General features: G+C 47.4%; 1 protein-coding gene and 1 long non-coding RNA gene across 9 annotated transcripts in view; one reads left to right on the top strand and one right to left on the bottom strand.

The window, feature by feature from the left end:
- cdc14ab (cell division cycle 14Ab) overlaps positions 1-23,859 on the top strand; it is a 50,083-nt gene that overhangs the window by 14,610 nt on the left and 11,614 nt on the right. For all 8 annotated transcript variants that reach the window (XM_064333265.1, XM_064333270.1, XM_064333264.1 and 5 more), the window contains exons 6-11: positions 13,558-13,624; positions 17,263-17,325; positions 18,490-18,577; positions 19,113-19,343; positions 20,456-20,594; positions 23,627-23,786. In XM_064333265.1, coding sequence (XP_064189335.1) covers positions 13,558-13,624; positions 17,263-17,325; positions 18,490-18,577; positions 19,113-19,343; positions 20,456-20,594; positions 23,627-23,786 — 748 coding nt within the window. The remainder of the gene's footprint in view (positions 1-13,557; positions 13,625-17,262; positions 17,326-18,489; positions 18,578-19,112; positions 19,344-20,455; positions 20,595-23,626; positions 23,787-23,859) is intronic.
- LOC135253678 (uncharacterized) lies at positions 10,824-11,864 on the bottom strand. Its single transcript, XR_010329675.1, has 2 exons — positions 11,750-11,864; positions 10,824-10,903 (listed from the first exon to the last, which is right to left on the bottom strand). It is a non-coding gene; the product is annotated as an uncharacterized LOC135253678 (long non-coding RNA).

Genomic DNA, 23,859 nt, shown 5'->3' with positions numbered 1-23,859 from the left:
CTCTGCCCGAGTGTGTACGTGCCTGCTTTCAGTGCTTATTTATGTGTGTGTGTGTGTGTGTGTGTGTGTGTGTGCGCCTACGTGCATGTGTGAATGTGCGTGGTTTTCAGTTACTGTTTGTTTATGTGCCTGCATGGTTTGTACGTTTGTCTGGAAGATCACTTGTGTACCATATTTTGTCCCTCCCATTACTGATATTATTAACTTAAGGCCAGCATGAACCCACTGGAGAAAGCACTGTCTGCCAGTTGGCTACTTTAATGTTATGAAAACAAGGTCATTGTGAGGAGTCTTGTCCAGCAACCGATGCCTAATTATTTGATTTATTTGTTTATCACATGCCACCCCTTTCTTTCTGTGCATAACATCAACGTAATCGGATTTCGTGTGACATAGAGCACGTGTCCCTGTTGTGGATCCGGGGATATTTAATAGGATTGAACTACATTTGAAAAAATGTAGATTGAATAAAGAAAACGGTCAGCTCGGCTGGTTCATTTCTATCTCTGTGTGTTGCGTGTTTACATCATAACATCTGTGCGCATCTGTCTGCTCAGGTGATGCTGTTAGAATAGATTATCTCACCAGTTACTGACATCAATCCCTGTTTTTTTGGGGGGGGTTTAGTGTGGTGGGGTCAAGCGTTTGAACTGATCTGTGTGCGTGCGAGTATGCATGTGCACGTGTGTGTGCGTGCGTGTGTATTTGTGTGCGTGCGTGTGTGTGTATTTGTGTGCGTGTGTGCGTGTGTGTGTGTCAGCTCAGGCGTACCCTGGGGCATAGCAGCGCAGTGCTTAGAGAATCCTGTCGACCATAGGGTTGCTGGTTCCAGTTTATAGACTCCGTAGTGGGGTTCATGCACTCTGTGGTGTGATGTGTATTCTGGCTGTGGACGCGGGCTATAGAAGGTGTGAAGTGTAGCGCCGTGCGTTGGGGAAGGAACTGAGTTGAACCAGGAAGCAGATGGGGCAGCTGGAGCTGGAGCGCCTTCCCTGCGTCCCCAGGAAAAGTGATGTCATTGTCCTTCCACACTTCCTGCCTTCCATTAACAGTGAATGAGGGGGGACGTGTAAAGCGTTGTATTGGCCTTCTGTGCGCGTGTGTACGTTTGTATGCAGTCCTGCTGGGGCCGTCGGCAGTGGTGGTGTGCCGTACTGTACTGTAGCGTGTGTAATGCAGGGGGTTGCCAGGTCACAGGGTGGATGCTGGTGTCTGGAAAGAGTGAGGAAGAGCGCTGCCAGTGTGGAGAAGAGCGAAGTCCTTCAGCAGGCTGCTGCTAATGAATGAGTCATGCGCTGCCTCAGCAGGTGCAGCTGCGTAGTCGCGTCCCGTCCGCCGCGCGGTCATGTTGGTTTACATGTTGCCCCATCCCAGCACTTTTTGGTTATTTGTATTTGTCCTAATACTGTAGCTTATTCTTCTGCCTAGTTGGCTTTGCAGAGGTTAGGTCTGAATAGTGTTCATTGTGTGAACTAAACTGTGTTCTTGGCTACAAAATAAGTATTGTATCTTACTGAACCTGTGTTTAGTAGTTGTCTATGACCATGAAATGCACTTTTTGTACGTCGCTTTGGATAAAAACGTCTGCCAAATAAATGTAATGTAATGTCATTATTCCCGCCTGGAGCGAGCCTGGGCGCGGAGGCCAGTTCCTCTGGGAGGTGAAGACGTGTTCAGAGAGTTTCCCTCCGGCCCCCGTTGCAGTTTATGCTAACAGACTTCCCGAGGTTTTTTGATAAAGTTTTATTTCACTTCAGCTAAAAACGACGAGCGGATAGACCTGTTGCAAGCCGGCCGTTATGAGCCGCTGGTGGTCTCCGTGCGCCTCTCTGCCTGCTGGGGTGCGTTTTAGGCATGGGCTCGGCACACCTCAGCGGCACTTCCGCTTCGGGCCGCTCGTCACACTGACCCAGAAATAGATCAGCTGAGCCGATTTACCCCGTGTGGGGTGAGGGAGTGGGGGGGGGGGGGGGGTTATGGGTGGTGAGGCACGCACACATGCATACACGCGATGCCACAGGTCACATCCTCTGCTCCACTTTCGTGTCTAGCCCCGTGGCCCGATATCGATGATGCGCAGTTTATTTTTGAATTTTGCGTCAACGTTACGAAGAGGAATATGGACGGTCCTTCTCTCGTGCTGAGTGAGCCCGTTAGAGGATAATGGAGGAGAGTAAACTCAAACGATTAGCCTGGCCATTAAGGGGCATTCTCACGCGGGCCCACTATGGATAAACGCCGGGTAGTGCTGAGCCCTGAACACAACACTGGCCGTTAGAATACTTTAATGGAGGATTTACTCCTCATTTGCGGAGAGTTTAAAACGTCAGTCAATCGGTGTGAGGCGTGAGGGGGCGGACCAGCTCCCGTTGCCATGGCCCCCAGTGCGTTTCCTTCCAAAAGCCTTCATTGTTCATTTTACACCAGCAGAGCAAAGTGGGTACAGTGCGATTTCTCAAAGATGGATTTATGTAAAACCATACAATCCACTGTTAAAGCCATTTAGATCTTGTCTGATCTGCCATGCTTTTAGAGGGCATTGAATGGTGATATAAACCATTAGTACACTTGATATGACCATTGGAAATCTCATCCTTTGCTTTAAAATGATCTAAAATCTTTCCGTCTGTGATTATCATCCTTTGTGTGTGCCTGTACAGTACTTTGTGTGTGCCTGTGACACCGGGCAGCTCAACAGACATTCAAGTCTTCAGATATAGCATGACAGTCAGTCATAGTAAGCATCAGCTTTCTGTTGTGGGTATCACTGATAGCTTCTGTTGGAAACCAGCCTGACCGCCTTTTGTAGCAGGTCCTCTTGAGTAATATCAGGTGCATTTCTAGAACAGCCTTTATAGCCATCTGAACCCAGGTTAAATGCCCACCCCCTGCCTCCACTCCCCCCGGCTATATTTTCTTCTCTGAGACCATCCTCACATTCCAGAAAGGAGGCGCTAGTGAGTTCTCAGACTATAGTCACATAGAGGGGGGTGGAGGATTTCACCATACCTAAGCATGGGACACTGATCATGGAAAAATACAACAGATTTCATTTTTCTGTCAAGATGTGTATTTTAGTTGATGCTTAAGTAAGAAATTGAGTTTTCCTATAAAGCTTGGTGGGTTCTGATCTACAGGCCTACTTACCTACTTGCAGACCCCACTCTACTGCCTGTGTGGGTGATCATGGTTCATATTTGAATTACGGTGGTCTGGCCTGTCCACATTCAAGCCCGTAGTGGTACTTCCAGTTCCTGTTGACAGGTGTTTCTTCACAAAATACAACATGTATACACTTATATTTACATCAGTAACCAAGCCTGTTTGATTCTATGCTTGTGTGTGTGTGTGTGTGTGTGTGTGTGCGCGTGCGTGTGTACATGCATATGTACTTACAATAAAAGATTTATGAGGTGGCAACAGTTTTTGAAGGGTAAATATAATTAGGTAGCAGTTGAGAAATGTTTTAATCTTTTTCATCACAAGGCTTCCTTTACAATGGAACCAAACAAATGCAACCAGCAGTGATTGCAAAACAAGGTGACAACATAAAGGAATGTTTGCTTCACTGTTTTTTTCAGTCCAGTCCTATTGCTGTAGTATTTTAAATATTGATTTCTCACATTTACTAGAACGTACTTTTGATATTCTTAAAAGGAGTCACACAAACGTATTGTCCACAGCTGTTCTAGCATTGCAGCTCATATGTGTGGTGCTCAGAACATTCTGGCCACATTGATCTTGGATTGCGCAGTTTAGTTGCGATTTCAGATTGTGTAAGGCTCTGGGCTGGAAGTTTTCTCACACCAGAATGTCGAAAAGCCCAATTCTTCAGCTGCTCTGTCACACTGTCACATTCACCAGCCACATTTTTCACCGGTGTGCTGTCATATTCTCAATATTCCAGCTGCTTGCGATAATTTCAAATGACTCGTGGTACAGCGTAAGCTGCAAGTGTAATTTATCTTTGCGTAATACAGTACCGTGAAAAAGTTTTTGTTATTTCTGTTTCTGTTATTGCATGTTTGTCACACTGAATGGGTTCAGATCTTTAGACAAAACGTAATACGAGACGATGGGAACCTGAGTAAAAGCAGAACACGTTTTAAAACTATTATTTCATTTATTTAATGAGTTATCAAACACCCATATTCTTGTAATAGTTTGAGACCTGAGAATTTTCTCGAGTTTACTGTCGATGATCAGTGCGTATGTCTTCAAATGATAGTGATAATGTTGGAGAATGACTGGAAGCTAAAAGGACCAAAATGAACTAGCTCCTGTACGTTATATCACCCTGTTAAATTGAGAAATCTGTGCTAACCTGCGGCCGGTCATGTTCCTAATAATTCCTGGGCTGGGAGCGGTGTGCCAGATACCTGACAAGCTGAACACCAGAGATTGATTTTCTACGCAAAAGTGTGCTTTTAATTAATGCATTACCATTCATGCATTAACTTGCTTTCGGTTATATGAATTTTTACAACCCTCCAGCCCTTCTCCCTGGAATAGGTGGGTTGTTCCTCTAGTCATTAGACCGGGCTCCATTTAGGAGCGCTGTAATAATGGAATGTATTTTTCACGGGCATATGCAAGTGAAAACTGGCCAGTGTGTGAAGCGATCTGTTCTATTCTTGGACGAGGTTTACTTAATTATGCATTTGGACACCGTGATATGTGTGCTTCAGATCTGCTCTCCAACTCCTGGTGCCTGCCATGGGTGACAGAACACTGTCGTCAGCCTTATTGCTTTTGATTTTTTTATTGAGTATTTATGGTTTGATGTTCATCATCAATAACTAACATGCTGAAGATGCTCACATTTTACCTAAACGGCTGTATCAGTCACAATTTATTAGAAAAAAAAAAAGAGCCAGATGAACTTCCTGTGACCCCCCAAAGCCCGGATTCTGTTGCAGTGGTTGCTAGAGGCTCGTCTACACACAAGTGGACTGAGAAACAGCTTGTGTACTGAATACTACTGCGTAGGATGGTGTGGGTTGGAGTAAGGAGGCAGGTCAGCTGATGTAAGATTACTGGGCAAGCCTCAGCATGTCCGTCCTTTATTATGGCTTCTTTAAGAAAGGAATCAAACGTAACCGGTCAAATAGCAACGCTGGCACATAACCACTCGCACGGCTCATTTCCTTCATGCATGCTCACCTGTTCATTGACCTTTGACCCTTGACCTTCGACGGCAAACTTTTTCAGCTGGTCTCATATTCCCGTTAGTAAGACCTTATCAGATTGGTAAACACCGAATCACCTGCTGTTTTTCTGTAATCTGAACTAACCAGCCTTCGACTTTAGAGATTCCCGGCCTGCTTCAGTTTCCATAGTAATGGTTTGTCTTTAATTTCCCTGTCAAATGTGTGAATCTTCCTTTGGCTCCTGCTTGATGCAGTGTATAAATGGTTTTGTGTTGACATCTGTCTGAGCCATGAGCATTTAAAGACCCAAAGCCCTGAAGTTCTCGTTGGTGTCTAATAAACACCGTGACAGCTGTGTAATTTGTTATGCTGGAGCACGCTCTGTAGCGCGCGTCTATTTCTGAACGACTCGTTTCAGTTTTGAATATTTTAATAGAACGGGACGGGAAGCATTGCCAATGCCGCGTAATAGCGAAAGAGAAAGGAATGCAGAGGCTTTGTCCGAACGGTGCCCTGGGTTGCTCCTCTGTTCCCTCTCTCTCTCTCTCACTCTCTCTCTCTCTCTCTCTCCCTCCCTCTCTGGCTCTCTCTCTGGTGCTCTCTCTCTCTCTCTCTCTCTCTCTCTCTCTCACTCTTTCTCTCTCTCTCTCCCCCCCTCTCTCTCTGGCTCTCTCTCTCTCTCTCCCCCTCTCTCTGGTCTTTGGATTAAATGAGGCCTTGTCACCACAAAGTTTCTCTTCTCTTCTCTGCCTGTGCACTGTGGGCCGGGGAACAAGCCCTCCTTTGTCCGTTTGCATACGGGCCGTCAATCAGATGTAAAAAGCGAGCGTTTATGTAATATTTCCTAATGGATCCAGAAAGAAAGCGGGAGCAGAGTGTCAGGAAGTCGCCGTAATGAGCGGTTGTGAGTGCAGAGCCGTCGGAGGAAGCCTGGCACTGAACATATTTCATTTCTGTTCCCACCAGACTCTTCACACAGCCAAAGCAATTTCTAGCATTCAGCATTATTTGTGTTGGCTTTGCCCTCGTTTGAATGACATTATTGAGTAAATTGTGCATGTGGGGGAGCTGACGCCTTTCACGCACAGCTCCGCAGCAGCATTTGTAAAGACTGAATGGGCCGTTTAGGATCAGGGTGCAGCGTCTGATTTACTCAGTGGGTTAATTGGGCAATTCACCGCTGCAGCTGATGAAGTGAATTCAGAATGTTATGTGGAATCTTAAAAAAAGATGTGCTTTGGATTATGTTGTCATACCATTTCAGACATAATACACTGAATACTGTGAGATGGAGGGGCATTGAGATGTTTACCATTGCAGTCGGTTCTTTCCCTGAAGCCAGCGGGTCAGCTTTTGTTGTCCTGTTAGGGGCAAGCTTTAAGTCAAAAGAAACAATGATGCCTCCTTCCTCTCTTAAATGTTTGCCTTTTGTGAGCTTGCTTTTGTGTCTAAAATGGTGCGAAATCCTTGGGTGACCGTTTACCTAGAGATATGACTGAAATGCTTGTGTAAAGAGGTTGGGTTGTTGTTTCATACTATTCAATAAATTAACTCGCTTCTCACTCACAGCAGGGCAATCACTTTGTATTGTGTTTTTTTTGTTTTGTCATGTTTTGGATAATTGGCAGCTCCTGGAATTCTTTAATCAGTGAGGTTATGAGTGACGCACTTGAACCCTTTTCACAGAAAACACGATTCTGTTTTCTTGCGGGACAACACATCAGAATTCACCTCGGTGGCACCTAATTCAGCTTTTTCTGGGGATTTCAGAGACAGACGTCTCAAAGAAGCTTCTGGAAACTATCTTCTTCTTTTAAGCAATATAAAGGAGGAAGAAGCAGACCACATTACTGGGTGTCCGAGCCCTTGCTAATCCTGTCTATGGAACCCCTGGTAGTATTAAGATCTAATAAAAAGGCTAATTAAAATAAGTTGGGAGCGGTAAACACCCTCTGACTCCCAGGCCTGCAGTGCTGTCCTCTTAACCTCTCAGCAGTGTCATAATTAGTGATGGATAATCAGTAGTTCTTTAGTCTAATTGAGGCTCAGGCTGTCTTATATGGCCTGAAATAACTATGAAGGAAACGGTCTATTTCTTGCCTGTCCGTCTTAATCCAGGCTCTGCTTTTATGCTGCTCTGATGATGTAGTGACTGATTGCAGTTCTTTAGCCTTGCTCGTAGTGGTTTGTTATACGTAGTGCTCGCTTTAGATTAGACAGTGAGAAAATGGCATTAATGGTGTGGCCGAGGCATGTTTCTGAAGTCCTTGTGTGTTGGCATCAAGACTTCTATTGGCTATAGATTTATGTGATGTGACTTACACGTTTGCATTGTACACATTGAAATATTTGTCATCGAGTGAGGAAATTGTAGCCGCATAGAGAAAGCAATAAACACTCCAGTGATATGAGCATGTCGGGGATAGGCTCGTTATGGAAGCCATCCATCATAATAAACGAGACTGTCGTCAGTCCCAGCTCTCCCTGGCCTCAGAGAGCACGTCTCAGATCTGCTTCTCTAGCTGGGATCGAAGCAGCCCCGGTGGGGTCCGCATCGCGTCTGATCCTGGCCCTGGTGGGCCGACATGCACAGCACGCTCCCCTCTGCACTGCAGCCTGCTTTCCCCTAAGGGTTCCTCCTGTAGGCCTTATGGGAAGCCTCCTAAGGGTCCCTCCTATAGGCCTAACGGAAAGCCTTTTCCTTGCCACAGTCATCCTGGGCTTTTAGGAGGCATATGCTGTGATGTACATTGCGACTCGTTTCGTAAAAATACCTTATAAATAGATTTTGATTTATCATTTTTTTGTCCTGTTCTTATTTAGAGTTCAGGTGCTGTTTTCCCTCTCTTTTGCCTGACGTCATTAGTCCCAAAAATGCTGATGCCTCCATTCCTTCAGTTTGAACCTTTCTGTAGTTTGAGTGCCCTTGAGCACGCAGTGTTCTGTCCTGTTCCTCCGGCTCTCTGTCCCCACTGACTGCCGGGCTGCTGGCCCACCATGTTTATTTACAGCTGTTGGGTTTGTACAGTACTCAGCTTGAACATAATGGGCTGTAACTGCAGTGTAATGAATCGATTACGGTGTGACATTCGCAAATGACACAATGTAATCACCGGGGTGTGGTGGGAGATTTGGCAGCTTTGCAGGGAACCACAAATGAAATTTGAGTCACTTGAGTTGTATGCACTTGAATCTGTCTCTTCCTGTCAGTTGCTGTCAAGCTAACCGCCTTTCTATGGGGTGTGAGTCCCAAAATCACTGCTGAGAATTAGAGCATCACTGCTGAGAGTTACAGGATCACTGCTGAGAGTTATTGAATCACTGCAGAGAGTTACAGAATCACTGCTGAGTTACTGAATCACTGCTGGAGTTACAGAATCACTGCTGAGTTACTGAATCACTGCTGAGAGTTACAGAATCACTACTGAGTTACTGAATCACTGCTGGAGTTACAGAATCACTGCTGAGAGTTACAGAATCACTGCTGAGTTACAGAATCACTGCTGAGAGTTACAGAATCACTGCTGAGTTACTGAATCACTGCTGGAGTTACAGAATCACTGCTGAGAGTTATAGAATCACTGCTGAGTTACAGAATCACTGCTGAGAGTTACAGAATCACTGCTGAGTTACAGAATCACTGCTGAGAGTTACATGGTCATTGCTGAGAGTTGCAGGATCACTGCCTCTGAAGGAAGAAGCAGCATTTGACTCGCTGTGATTCTGTAGCAAGTGCGCAGTGGCTTTCTTCCCCTGTCTCTCCTCATTTCTCTCTCCTGATGTTGCATGACACAGGCACACGTGCACGCTCCTTCATTCCCAGCCTGTATTCAGCCTGACCCGTAGCGTGTGGTTTCGTCAGCCCGCTGTACGTTCGAGAGACAGACAGTGAGCAGAGTCCTGCTGGCTCTTCTGTTATGAGGCTGCCAGCTCGGTCTCTGCCAAGGGGAGCATTTGCTCAGAACTGTGTTACTGTGTTCAGCTTCTCCCTTCGCGTTGGGTATGTCTGCGTCGTCGTCGCCGCCGGAGCCCGGCCTGCCCACGCCGCGTGGCATCGCGTGGGCCGCTCCTGATCGGAGGAGAGGGGCAGAGCAGAGGAGAGGAGAGGAGGAGGAGGAGAGGAAACACTGTAGCTCCCGCGTTGGCGTCTGCGCTCCGCACCGCCGCCGCTCCCTCAGAAGGCCCGGGAGCAGCGCGCGGATCTGGGTGGCGGAGAGCGGGGGCGCGCATTGTAATTTGACCCAGTTTTTTTTTTCTCCGCCTGGCGTACAGCGCGCATATGAAATGAGGAGTGGAGCGCATTCGCGCATAATTTAGAGCCGGCGAGAGGGCGCTTGGTGTCGGTGGGGATGATTTTTGCGCTCGTTTGGCGCCCCGTGGGTGCGAGGGCGCTGACTGCCGCATTAATCCCCAGGCGCCCCAGTGCAGGGTGATGATTTGCATCCCATACATTATTGAAGGGACATCAGAAGGCGCTCGAGGGACACACATTTGTAGAGCTTTGAAGCTGCTCTGCAATGTTTTCCTTTGCATCTCTTTCCTTCTCTCTTTCTCTCTCTCTCTTTCTCTCTCTCGGTCTCTCTCTCTCGCTCTCAATTTCAATTTCAATTTCAAAGTGCTTTATTGGCATGACAAATATAGGCACTTGTGTTGCCAAAGCAGTGGTTATAACATACAACTATATACAATTAATCCGTTATATAAAAAAAATAAAATAATAAAATAAAATAAAAAAATATATACAAAAATATCAGTAAGTGATGTTAGGTGTGTGTGTGTGTGTGTCTGACTATCTGTGTGTTATGTGCATGAGTGAATATTATGTGTCTGCTTGTACATGTGTATGCTGTGTGTAAATGTGTGCATGAGGTGGTCACACATTGTCCCTCAGAGTATGGCAGGAGAACACAAATTGTGCTGCTAATATGCAGCAGCCTTTTTCTTCTCCTAATAGGTAGGGTAATCTATCGTCATTGGGTATATCGTTGAATTGGGGACATTTCTGGATTATTTTTTGGTAGAATTTTTGGCGAATTTGGTCAAATTTTGTGCATTCCATTAGGAAGTGTTTTTCAGTTTCAATTTGGTTGCCTTTGCACTGTTGGCACAATCTATTTTCTTCTGGCAACCATGATTGTCTGTGCCTGCCAGTTTCTATGGCTAAGTGGTGCTCGCTGAGTCTGTACCTCGTCAAGGTGGTTCTCAGTTTTTTGTCAGTAACTGTGGTCAGGTAGTTCGCTACAGCATACTGTCTTTTTAGGGCCAAATAACATTTCATTTTACTTTGCAATTTTGTTTTAGTTTCCCAGTAGGTTATATAATTCTGTTTCAGCTGTGTTGCAATTTGGTTTATTCTAATTATGTTTGTAGTTTTGTTCTGATCCTGAGCAGGTGAGGTGTTAGTGTGTGTTAGTGTATGTGGGAACTAAGGCTCAGGACCAGCTGAGTGAGGGGATTGTTTGCTTTGCTCAACTCTTGGTATTGCAGGGCTTTGTATTGATGTGAGTGGGGGTCACTTTGTTTTAGGTGCTTCCAAAATTTGATTGACCTTTTTTGTATTTTGATAAGTAATGGGTATTGGCCTAATTCTGCCCTGCATGCATTGTTTGTTGTGTTTCTATGTAATTTCAGGATATGTTTACAGAATTCTGCATGCAGGGTTTCAATTGGATGTTTGTCCCATTTGCCAAATTCTTGACTGATGAGTGGACCCCACACTTCACTGCCATAAAGAGCAATTGGTTCGATTACAGCTCCAAAGATTTTAAGCCAAATTCTAATTGGAATCTCTACACAAATTTGTCGTTTTATGGCGTAGAAGGCCCTGCGTGCTTTCTCCCTTAGTTCATTCACTGCAATGTTGAAGTTTCCTGTAGAACTGATTTTTAGCCCTAAATAATTGTAATTTGAGGAATGTTCAATGTAGTGTGTTCCTAACATGAATTTGTGTTTTGTTCCCTGAGATCTGGATCTTTTTTGGAATGTCATAATTTTAGTTTTGTTAATGTTTACTGCCAGGGCCCAGGTCTGGCAGTATTGTTCTAGCAGGTCTAGGCTTTTCTGTAACCCCTGTTCACTGGGGAAAAGGAGAACCAGGTCATCTGCGTAGAACAGGCACTTGATCTCTGAGTTGTGTAGAGTGAGACCAGGCACTGCAGCCTTTTCTAATATGTTTGCCAATTCATTAATATAAATATTGAAAAGAGTTGGGCTAAGGCTGCAGCCCTGTCTTACTCCACGTTCCTGAGAGAAGAAATTTGTTCTTTTGTTGCCAATTTTTATGCCGCATTTGTTCCCTGTATACATTGATTTTATTAGATCATAGGTTTTACCCCCTACACCACTTTCAATAATTTTGTAGAATAACCCTTGATGCCAAATAGAATCAAATGCTTTTCTAAAATCAATAAAGCAAGCAAATATTTGTTTTTTGTTTTGGGTTACATATTTCTCAATTAGGGTGTGTAGGGTGTAAATGTGATCAGTTGTGCGGTGATTTGGTAAAAATCCAATCTGACTTCTTCTCAAGACATTGTGTTTAGTAAGGAAGGTTAAAAGTCTAGAATTTATGATACTGCAAAGTACCTTCCCCAGATTACTGTTCACACAGATGCCTCGGTAATTGTTTGGGTCAAATTTATCTCCATTTTTGAATATTGGTGTTATAAGCCCATGGTTCCAGATGTCAGGGAAGTAACCTACACTCAGAACCAAATTGAATAATTTAGGATGGCCAGTTGAAATTTTGTGCTTGTGCATTTTAGCATCTCATTTAAAATACTGTCAGGTCCAGATGCTTTTTTAGGTTTCAATTTTTTAATTTTATCTTTAAGCTCTTGTTCAGTAATCGAGAAGTCCAATGGATTTTGATTATCTTTAATAGCCAATTCAAGTTCCTGCAATTTTTTATTTATATGGTTTTTGTCAGGATTTGCTCCTAATTCCACTTTTTTAAAAAGTGTTTGAAAATGGTTTGTCCAAATATCCCCATCTTGTATCGCTAATTCTTCTTGTTGTGTTTTTTTCAGATTTTTCCATCGGTCCCAAAATTGATTTGTATTTATTGACTCCTCAATTTCTGCCAGTTGCTTTTCAGTATATTGTGCCTTTTTGTTTCTGAGTGTACGTTTATATTGCTTTAGTACTTCACAGTAAAGAAGGCGTATATTTGAGTTATTTGGGTCTCTGTGTTTTTGATTTGACAATTTTCTTAGTTCTTTTCGGATGTTTTGACAGTCTTGGTCAAACCATTTGTCCTCTTTTTTGAGTTGAGGTTTCAGTTTATTTTTCATTTTTAATTGTGATTTTTCTGCTGTTTTTTCAAAGATAGCATTGACATTTTTTACTTCCAGATTGACTCCTTCTATACTGTGAATATATGGGTTGTCCAGAAAGGTGTCTAAAAGTGTTTGAATTTCTTGATCTCTAATTGCTTTCTGGAATTCTTCTTCACTGTTTTGAACCCATCTGTATGATTTTCTTATATTTAACAGCTTACTGGGCTTTGTGTGTGTAGTATTGTTAATTTCTGTCCTTTTGAAAATCACAGTAATTTGACTGTGGTCAGACAGAGGGGTTAGAGGCTTAACAGTGAATGCTCTGAGAGAGAAAGGCTCTCTCTCTTGCTCTCTCTCTCTCTCTCTCTCTCTGGCTCTCTCTGGCTCTCTCTCTCTTGCTCTCTCTGGCTCTCTCTCTCTCTCTCTGGCTCTCTCTCTTGCTCTCTCTCTTGCTCACGCTCTCTCTCGCTCTCTCTGTGCTTCTAGGGAATGGATTGTTTTTGAAGGGCTGTAATATATTCTGTGTTTTGCGTGGGAGGGCTTCTTATCTACAGCTGTCGTCTTCCTCCTCCTCTTCCGTTCCATTTTTTTGTGAAATTTCTTCCCCCTTAATTCCCTTTCTCTCTCGGTTTCTCCTTCTTCCTGAGGACCCCTGGAGACTGGGGGTGTGGAGTTGGGGGGGGGGGGGTGCTAATGAGGTTATCAGTGGCAGCACAGAGCCTCTGAAGGGTGCCTCACCTGTGAGCCCGCCTGCTGGGTTCCATGAATCTGCTCCTTACACACACACACGCGTGCACAGACTCACACGCACACATGCTCACATTCGCACGACTCACACGCACCCACACATCCACACACATGTGCACTCATAAACACGCTCACACACACACACACACACACACACAGCAGCCCACCCTTGCCTCCATGCCTAGCTCTGGGATTGGCTTTCCAGGTGCAATTGGATACTTGTGTGAAAGGTCTCTCTGTCCACAAAGTCAGTGTAGCAGAACCGAACCTACAGCCCGCAGAAAATAACCACGGTGACTTCACCACGGGGGGGGGGGGGGTCAGCTTGGGTTCTCGCTCACGCCGCTGAATGACGTCTCTTTGTTTCTCTCTCTGTTTTGCAGGGATGCCTCGTTTGGAAACTGCACGTACAACCTGACGATTCTTGATTGTTTGCAAGGCATCCGGAAGGTAAGAGACCGAATGCTGCGGTTGTTTATGATTATGTCTACACACGGTTTTTAATTACGTTAGCTATTCTGCACAGGCTCTTCGGAGAACAGTGCAGACATTCACAGCATAAAAAGCACAGTGGTGAGGTGATGCGTCTGTACCCTGGGTGTGCCTCTGGGGACCGGTGCCCTGGCAGTCTCTGGCCTGGCCCAGCCCAGCCTGGCTCGGCCCGGCCCGGCCCGTGTGCCGGGTGGTTATGTAACAGCGCAGGTGGGCGGAGCCGCGAGGGCTGTGGGTGGGGCTTCGTGTTTCAGCAGCAGAACAGAGCCCCAGTGGAGGAGGCGGGGCATCGCTCATCACACCTGTCTCCCCCCCCACAGGCTGACGGCTCTGAACTTCAGCTCCGGGGTCAGGCAGTCTGCTGCCCCTCTGTCCCTCCCCCTCGCCTCTATTCTGTGTGCTGCTGCCCCTCTGTCCCTCCCCCTCGCCTCTATTCTGTGTGCTGCTGCCCCTCTGTCCCTCTGCCTGGCCTCTATTCTGTGTGCTGCTGCCCCTGTGTCCCTCCCCCTCGCCTCTATTCTGTGTGCTGCTGCCCCTCTGTCCCTCCCCCTCGCCTCTATTCTGTGTGCTGCTGCCCCTCTGTCCCTCCCCCTCGCCTCTTTTCTGTGTGCTGCTGCCCCTCTGTCCCTCCCCCTCGCCTCTATTCTGTGTGCTGCTGCCCCTCTGTCCCCCCCCTCGCCTCTATTCTGTGCGCTGCTGCCCTGACCAGCTCCAAACAAACATCAGTCAGCTATGTGAACAGAAACTACACGTATTTAAACATAATAAATACGTATTATGCATCCAGTTTCTAGAAGGTGATAGTTTTAACTGGGTCCCCACAACGCTGTTATTTGTCGGATTATATGGAGTAAGGTTTAAACTGTGTAGGAACTGTAGATTTCTCATTAGACACACGGCCTTATGTAACCTGTTTTTATGTTCGGTTTAAGAGCACACCCTCCATGGTGTGAGTATCTCCATGATGTTCTCTGCATGCCTCACCCTTTGTGCCAGCACAAACTTCCAGATGGTTCCGACGAAAGTTTCCACGAAATCGTAACTTGCGCGGTCACATTCCTGCGAATCAGATTTTGGAAGACAGTTCACGTTCAGTTTTTAAAGAATTGGGAAATGGGGGGGAAAATCTCCAGGGAATAAAGAGCACCACACCCCGCCATTCCATGCAGCTGGGGTAAGGTGTGTGAAATTAGCCTGGGTCTGCACGCTCTGAAGAGGGAGGAGCGGATCCTCTTCCTCCGTACGGTCGGAGAGTTTCAGTCCTGCTTCTCCCCTTCTGTGCCGTGTCACGAGCTGGTGGAACCGGGTGTTCCTGTCACGCAGGCCGGCCGGTGTGTCTGTGTGTGTGTGTGTGTGTGTGGGGGTGGCAGATGTTGGCTGCATCTGTGTGTGTGTGTGTGTGTGTGTGTGTGTGTGTGACGTCCCCCCCTCCCCAGCTGTCTGACAGGAAGGACTGCACATTCCTCTCTGCAGACGACTCTCACATTCCCCCTGCCTGCGCCACGGTGACCTCATCCCAATGTCACTCTGCCTGGGAATTTGCGCGGCCATATTTCCACAGGGTGGAGAACACAGAGCTGGCTACACCTGCCTATCAGGAGTCTGCTCTCTGCGGGCTGCCGTCTCACCTGAATACCTGAAGCCCGGGCCTGTGTTTGCGTGCGTTTCTGCGCGTGAAGGCCGAAGCGGATTGGTCGGTTTTGCGGGCACGCTCGGCGCGTGGCGGCGCTCGCTCGCTCGTCCTGCGTCGCTGAGAGGGAGCGAGGCGCTCGGTCTGTGAGAGCGCGGTCTCGATTGACAGCGTGTTAGCGCCTTAATCACCGTGATCAGTTCGCACTTCGGCTAATTCACACTCACGCCAGGCTGCGCTGATTAACGCCGCGGCTTCAGCTAATTATCTCCGTGCCGCGCTCCGATCTGTAATTCTCAGAAGTGACTGAGGGTTCCTGAGGAGCGGTTGAATAAATGAATCTGTTTGAGGAGAGGCTAGGAGTGAGCGATGCTAGCTGACAGGGAGTTGGGCGGCCCGGGGTAATGCGCTGAAACGTCGGGTCATTTAGGGTGTGATTCCTCCCTTCCCCCTCCCATCCCCTGGCCTCTCTTTAGCCTCGCCTAAATCTCTTAGTCCAATTACTGATGCTGGGGTGGTTGGGGGGGGGAGGGGGGGGGGTGTTAAGGTGATTAAACCTGGCCAGGTTAGGGCACCATTACATAACCGCAACCTGAGAGAAACACAGAGCCTTCTGCCACACCCATGCCATCCACAAAGGAGAGTGCAGAAGGCCCGCCTCCCCTGGGTCTCCTGCCCCGCGCTCCTCCCCTGCGTCTCCTGCCCTGCGGTCCTCCCCTGCGTCTCCTGGCCTGTGCGCCTCCCCTGCATCTCCTGCCCCGTGCTCCTCCCCTGCGTCTCCTGGCCCCGGGTGACACCTTTGCGTTTGGTGACAGCCGCTTACCCGTCCCTCCCGTTCTCTCTCAGTGCTGCTGTTCTTATTCGGCCGTCGGAAGCGCCTTCCGGAAAGCAGGTTTCCCCACAGCACAGCACAGCACATCTCCTTAGAAACGGGCTGTTTTCAAACCACGCGGGCAAATGAAACTGCGCTGGAGGGGAACTGAAAGTATGGAGGGCGTGCAGCGGCGGCGCCTGTCTGACTCCATTCTTCTGTAGCAGGAAGTGCGAGGCGGAGTCGAGCAGCACCGACAGACAGATACGCAAACAGACGGCGAGACGGAGCGCACTGCGGCCTGGCCAGCGCACCGCTAACGATGCGGAACAGGAACGCGGGCGGTCGTCGAGGCGGTGCCGGGCGGGCGGGCGGGCGGCCGGGCCTCCTGGCCTGCCGCGGGCGGCGGACCGTCCCCCGGAGAGAGGCGCTTTGATTGATTCCGCGGCGCCGTTAGCGGAGTGCCTGGCGTTAGCCATTATATGGCATTATATGGCATTAGTGTTATGAATTATATGGCATTATATGGCATTAGTGGTATGAATTACTGACTGGTTAATCTACATGTACACTCACAGTGAATAAAATATGCTTTCTGTTGTATTTTCAAATATGAAATAAATATATTCACACTCCAATAAAGTAATACACACCTACACAAATACATGAGCCTGTGTGTCAGGGAAGCATGAACTCCTGTATGTGAAGCATGAACTCCTGTATGTGAAGCATGAACTCCAGTTCAGAGGTCAGTCCTTAAGGAGCTCTACATCACCGGCCGTGCAGCTGACGGACAGGAGATGCTCAGCTGCCACACCTCCTGGCTAGCAGGGCGTGGCAGGGTGGGATGCGGCAGGGCGGGCGTGGCAGGGGGGATGAGATGGGAATGATACAGGAGGAAGTGTGAGAAGGATGCCCCTCTGCTCAGTCTGTTGACCAAGCTCACAGACAGAACACAACAAACTAAGACCCACGAATCAGAGCTGAAGACTAAGAAGCATGTGTATAGTGTGGCCCATGCACTGGTCTGTCAAACGAAGGGGGCAAATACAGAATCCAAATCAGGTGTCCAAAGCACCGACTGGACTCAGTGTGTCCTCACAGGCAGCATAGTGTTGTTGGAGTTGACACAGAGATGTTTGTGTTCTTCTTCAGGCCCTGCAGCACGGGTTCTTCGACTTCGAGACCTTCGACGTGGACGAGTATGAGCATTACGAGGTAAGGGTCCTCCCCCTTCACTGTGCCCTGAACACCAGTACCTCACACTCTACACAGCGTTTATAATGTGCAAACGGTGCTTGTTCAACCATACTGACGGTTTAGCTTCATGAGGGATGAGCACAATTGCAACAAGTTGAATTGAAGTTGGGTTTGCCGTTAAACATGGAAGCCGAACATTCTTTGTACTTTGTTGAGCAACACACTCAGTTTTCAGAAATGAACATAGACCGAAAAAGCTTTTTATTATTATAAAGATGACAGCAGACCAGACATGCCAAAATGCGTGTTGTTTAATGTATTCGGTAAATACAAAAACGAGTTATCTGTAGTCCTGGTGCATGAAAAGATACTGAGTCACATCTCGGTTACCTCTGAGCAGGAATTCATAAGCATTTCGCACATAATTTACAGCATATCAGATTGCAGGCCCGAATGGAGAGAACCTAGCGTTATCGCGCGGGTCATTCGGCCTTGGCACCAGCGAGACGGTTTCTGTGGAGGCGATAAGGTTCAGCAGAACAGAGATCAGCTGGAGCTTCAGAAGCTGTGTGACAGATAGCAGCCTGTTACATAAGGAGCGCTCGCTGCAGGCTGGCAGCCCCCATCTCAGCTGAGCTCCCGTTCCACGCGGCTGCGCTGCCAGTGCCGGGAACACAGATGGGCGAGACAGACAGCCTGGCGTGGCTGTCTGGCAGCCAGGACACCTCGGGTTCGAATCCCAGCCGGGAACACCGCCACTGCACCCATGAGCGAGGCGCTTTCACCTGAACTGCGTTTTTTAAAATCTGTTTTAAAGGCAGCGTTATTTTAGACTTTAATGAATTTTGTATGATTTAAAAAATGATTTTATCCTGTTCCTTTTTTGCATTGTGCATTCAACCCTACTTTTGTTATTACTTTGACCCTAATATCATTTATCTGTATTTTTCTGTATGCTCCACTGTCTTTTTAATTATGTCTTTTGTATAGTTCCCCAAAAGCGTAGATGTTGAAAATACTGTGTAAATACAGTTTTTAAAAACTGCTATGGAAAACGAGGAGCTGTAGAAATAAGGTATATGCTCAGAGTAGATATGTAATACAGATATGTAGATATGTAATGTAGTGCAGTGTGCAGCCGTGTGTGATGAGACCTGTGTGTCTCACTCTCCTTTCTGTCAGCGCGTGGAAAACGGGGACTTCAACTGGATAGTTCCAGGAAAACTCCTGGCTTTCAGCGGACCACACCCGAAAAGTAAAATAGAAAATGGTGAGCTTTTTCAAAGAATCATTTTTAAAATACATTTTCCCTATGACACCAGTATTATCTGTAGCTAATGAACTCAAATAACTAAGCTGTTCATACTGAACTGGATTCTAAGAAAACTGGAGGTGTGCTTTGAAGCCCACCCTTGGTGGGTGTCCACATCATCTGTTCAGGTGTAAAAGCCTTTTTGAAAACTCTGTTTGCATCCCCTAAAGCCCCCCCCCCCCCATTTTGTTTTGCTACGCACTTCCGAAACAGCAGGTGGCGGTAGTGCTTTATAAATAGTGAATGGTATCCAGCAAGCCTATGAACAGATCATTCTGTGCTTAGAGCTTAGTAGTTAATCCTGTAAATATCTACTGTTGATTTTAGCCATGATGTCATCTGGAGATGTTTGTGTAACTCTTGATTCATGTCGTGTAGAGAGAGCTGTAGGTTTATAGTCTGGTAGGGTATATGGAATGAAAGACATGGTTTGAAATGAGCTTTTTAAAAATCCTTGTAAGGAACATTAAAATGACCCCCCCCCCCCCCCCAGGCTACCCCCTCCATGCTCCGGAGGCCTACTTCCCTTACTTTCGCAAGCACAACGTGATGACCGTGGTGCGCCTCAACAAGAAGATCTACGACGCCAAGCGCTTCACTGATGCCGGGTTCGACCACTACGACCTGTTCTTTGTGGATGGAAGCACGCCCAGCGACATCATCACCCGCCGCTTCCTGCACATATGCGAGAGCACCGACGCCGCCGTCGCCGTCCACTGCAAGGGTGAGGAGCGTTTACGGCCGAGGGCGTGGCTTCGGTCCACTGACTGCAGTACGCGCGATGTGCCACCTGGGGGCAGTGTTTGCTTAAAATGATTTATCGGCCTAGGACTATTTCATTTGGTAGTAATTTATCGATCCATTAAGTGGCCTTGTTTAAATAAACTGCATTGACCAGAGGGGTCGATTCTGTTTTGCATAACAGTTGCTTTGTGGTCATAACCATTGATGTGTTGTGACTAATGGAGAGAAAGAGCTAAACAACTAAACTTGTTTCCAGTAGAATGCAGTTTTGCTAAGAAAGTTCTGATCAGTAATGTTGTGTATATTGTTGTAAAATAAGTCAATAATCCATATGATTCACTAAGGTTATTCTTGGATCTGGTGTCAAAACCATGTCTAAAACAAATCAGAATATTATTTAGTAGCTTATTGTAAGATAGCAATTACACATGTGACCTTATGCAATAGTATTTGTTACTGCTGTTTTTGATCATATCTGAGGAAACGCTGTTCCAATATCAGGCTGTTGGATGCCCTGTACTAGCAGGCAGCGTGAATGCAGCGTGTTTGAGTGTAGAGCGGTGTTTGGGTGTAGAGCGGATGGAGACGTGTGTGCGGTGTTGGCCCGGGCACTAACAGGCGTGTCCAGAACACGTCTCCTGTCTGTTCTGGCCCCACGATGGTGGAATGACCTCCTCGTGGAGGTCAGAACAGCTGAGACACTGACCCATTTCAAGCGACGACTGAAGACTCACCTCTTCAGGCTGCACCTCTCCCCATCCCTCCCTACCCCCCTGTAAATGACTGGAAGCTTAGGCTTGTAACTAGGCAGCTGTTTCATAGGTGACTTAGCTGTCTTAACTACTGCTTGTATTTTTTATTTTTTTCCATAGACTGCGTTGTTGCCGTTCTCGTTTGTGTTAGTGTTAATCAGTTTAACCTTCAGGGTCCAAGTTGAACTATGCGGTTGTTCCCTGCACTTGGACCGGTACTTCTCTCTAGTGGTTTCGTCATACTTGTTCCTGATTATGATGATACACTTTGTTGTACGTCGCTCTGGATAAGAGCGTCTGCCAAATGCCTGTAATGTAATGTAATGTCCCCCGTGTGCAGCGGGGCTGGGGCGCACCGGCTCGCTCATCGGCTGCTACCTGATGAAGCACTACCGCTTCACCGCCGCCGAGACCATCGCCTGGATACGCGTCTGCAGGCCCGGCTCCATCATCGGCCCCCAGCAGCACTTCCTGGAAGAGTGAGTACAGAGTGCACAGTGCACAGTGCACAGTGCACAGTGCACAGTGCACAGTGCACAGTGCACAGTGCACAGTGCACAGTGCACAGTGCACAGTGCACAGTGCACAGTACACAGAGCACTGAGTCCAGAGTACACAGTACAGAGTGCACAGAGCACTGAGTCCAGAGTACACAGTACAGAGTACAGAGTACACAGTACAGAGAACACAGAGCACTGAGTCCAGAGTACACAGTACAGAGCACTTAGTACAGAGTGCACAGAGCACTGAGTCCAGAGTACACAGTACAGAGCACTGAATCCAGAGCACACTGTACAGAGCACTGAGTACAGAGTACACAGAGCACTGAGTTTGGAGTACACTGTGCAGTGCACTGAGTTTGGAGTACACTGTGCAGTGCACTGAGTACAGAGTACGCTGTACAGAGCACTGAGTACAGAGCACAGGGTCTGAGCCTTCGGCTTGTTGCTTGGTTATTGTTTTCATTTTTGTGTGAGAGAGGAATGCGTGTTTCTCTCTCCCACCCCTGGGAGGGTCGGCCTGTCTGTGATATGGAGCGAAGCATGATGACTGCGTGTTTGTGTGGGAACAGTGTGCTGAAGTGACCTGCAGCTATCTGAGGCCAGGATGTAACAGTTCTCACAGCTACAGTCTCTTAACTTCCCCGAGCGCTTATGGTTTCGGTTCTCAAACTTTTCGCTTAAGGAGTGAGTTTAAGATGACCGGAAACGTGTACAGAGTCAGAAAGTTTGCTTTGCGTTTGCATTTCTCACCCTTGCTGCAAACCAGGAACAGTACCACTGCATTCCAGTTACAAGTATACATACAATCCCATTGCATCTTTCTCATTTTCCTGCAGCACAAAATGTCTCCTCTTTGACTTCCCTAGTGTCACCTGCTATATCACTAATCCTTAAACCAGTGGCATGACATACAGTTCAAAATTAGATTCTGACTGTGGCCGTGGCAACTGTGGGCGATAATCCCACAGGGCCATACCTAATTGGCTGTAGCGTAAAACAGGCTTACTCATTGGCTGTATTTGTATATAGTACTAGCTAGTTGTATAGTACTAGCTTGTACTTGTATAGTATTAGCTAGTTACCTGGCAGCATTAGCATTAGTAGCAGAGCAGGTTTACAGCAAGCAGCAGGTAATTAGTTATGGTACTTATGTCAGACATTAAATGAACTGATGTAATCTTAGAATTAGATCAGCCTATGATGCAAGCAGTATTATCTGAGCTGTTGCCATGGCAAATGTCTCTTGTTTAACGGCCAGTTTCTGAAGTAAACCACCAAAATGAAATCTTTATGGTTTATCCAAGGTAAAAGAGATCATGTAGATTAATAGGTGAATGGAAATCTATGCTTGTTTGGGGTGTCTGGCTTGAAAACTGTTGGATGAGGTGCAGCTAACTCCCAAAGTAAACTCAAAGCATAGTGTCTCTCTGTGAAGGTCTTGATGGACTGTTCTTGATGAGACTCCCTGCTCATGTCCAAGATTAATATTTATTGTGAGCTGATTCCGCTTTGTCTTGCGTCTCGAACCGACGTTTGACGGTCACGGTCGGGGGAGTGTGCACTTTCGACCACGGTCGCCCCACAGTTGATGACATCTTTCCCTCGGACTTCCATTTCTACAAATTCGGGTCGTGACCTATAGTTCTTGCGCTCCATAGACAGGGGGTAGAAAGCTCTTTTTGGCAGCTGGGGTTGATTTGCTGTGGGGGCCACGCTCTCTCCTCTGGGCTTCGGCACCTCTATCGCCGGTTATGAAACGGCGGTGATGGATCGCTGATGAGTCCGGTGCATGTGAGGAGAGCGGAGAGGGGAGTTTTTTCCTCGCTGACGGGAATGGAAGGGAGTCCGTGGCTCTTATGCAACGGGGGAAGTGCCGGTCAGAGGGCAGAGCTGTACCGCTGAGGAATGAGGGGAGGATGAGGAGGTGGCAGGAGGTCAGCACGCAGGGGGGGCGGGAAAAGTTCCGCACAAAATGAGTGCTTCTTGGCTGGTTCCACAGCTGTGTTCCTCTTAAAATAGACTTGTGTGTGTGTGCGTGTGTGTGTATATGTTTTGTGTGTGTGTGTGTATATGTGTTGTGTGCGTGTGTGTGTGTGTGCGTGTGTGTTTTGTGTGTGTATATGTTATGCGTGTGTGTGCGTGTGCATGTGTGTGTGTATGTTTTATGTGTGTGTGTGTGTGTTTATGTGCGTGCGTGTGTGTGTTTATATGTGTGCGTGTGTGTGTGTGTGTGTATGTTTTATGTGTGTGTATATGTGTGCGTGTGTGTGTGTGTATATGTGTGCGTGTGTGCATGTGTGTGTGTGTGTCTGTGTGTGTGCGTGTGTGCGTGTGTATATGTTTTGCGTGTGCATGTGTGTGTGTGTATATGTGTGCGTGTGTGCGTGTGTGTCTGTGTGTGTGTGTGTGTGTGTGTATGTGTGCGTGTGTGCGTGTGTGTGTGTGTCTGTGTGTGTGTGTGTCTGTGTGTGTGTGTCTGTGTGTGTGTGTGTGTGTGTGTGTGTGTGTGTGTGTAAACTGCAGTGAGCTGGTTTAATCTCCAGCTTCTCTGGAAGTGAGCACCGCCCCCGCCTGGTGATGCCATTGTTCTCCTTATCTGCTGAAGCGCTCACCTGGATGTCTGGGAGAACAAAGCCGCAGTGAGAGCGCCGCTTCGGCTGTCAGGAAGGAGCAGGCCTGGGCCTCCTCATCATCGGCCCCTGCGGGCTTCATCTCCTGCCGTGGTTTCATTATTGGTTTCATCGAGATCCCGGTGTGGAAACTCCACATTCTGATGCCAGGTCACTGAAAAGACCGGCCCCAGCGCTGGAGGAAGCTGGGCCTCTCTCCAACTGTGGCTTTTCTAGTGAATGACCGCGAGGGTACATTGTGGTACAGAGTGGGAGGATGTGAAAGTCGCCGAGTCTGAGTGAGTGATTTTAATGAGCTGCATCCCTCTCTCTCTCTCTCTCTCTCTCTCTCTCTCTCTCCCTCTCCCTCTCCCTCTCCCTCTCTCTCTCTCTCTCCAGGAAGCAGGCCTCTCTCTGGATGCAGGGGGACGTGCAGCGCTCCAAGCACAAGCAGCGGCTGGCCGAGGACCGGGGCGTGTCCCGCGTCATCTCCGGCATGGACGACCTGACCATCAGCGCCTCCATATACAAGTCCCAGAGCATGGACCGCATGGAGGAGGTGAGCGGAGCCTTCATACCCAAATATCGATGGGAAAACCCCGAGTCATCAAATAAAGACACGATCGGAACAG

The sequence above is a fragment of the Anguilla rostrata genome, chromosome 4 (genome assembly GCF_018555375.3).
Source record: "Anguilla rostrata isolate EN2019 chromosome 4, ASM1855537v3, whole genome shotgun sequence".
Lineage (NCBI taxonomy): Eukaryota > Metazoa > Chordata > Actinopteri > Anguilliformes > Anguillidae > Anguilla > Anguilla rostrata.
The sequence above is the reverse complement of the archived record's forward strand: the minus strand, read 5'-3'. Positions and strand labels throughout refer to the sequence as shown.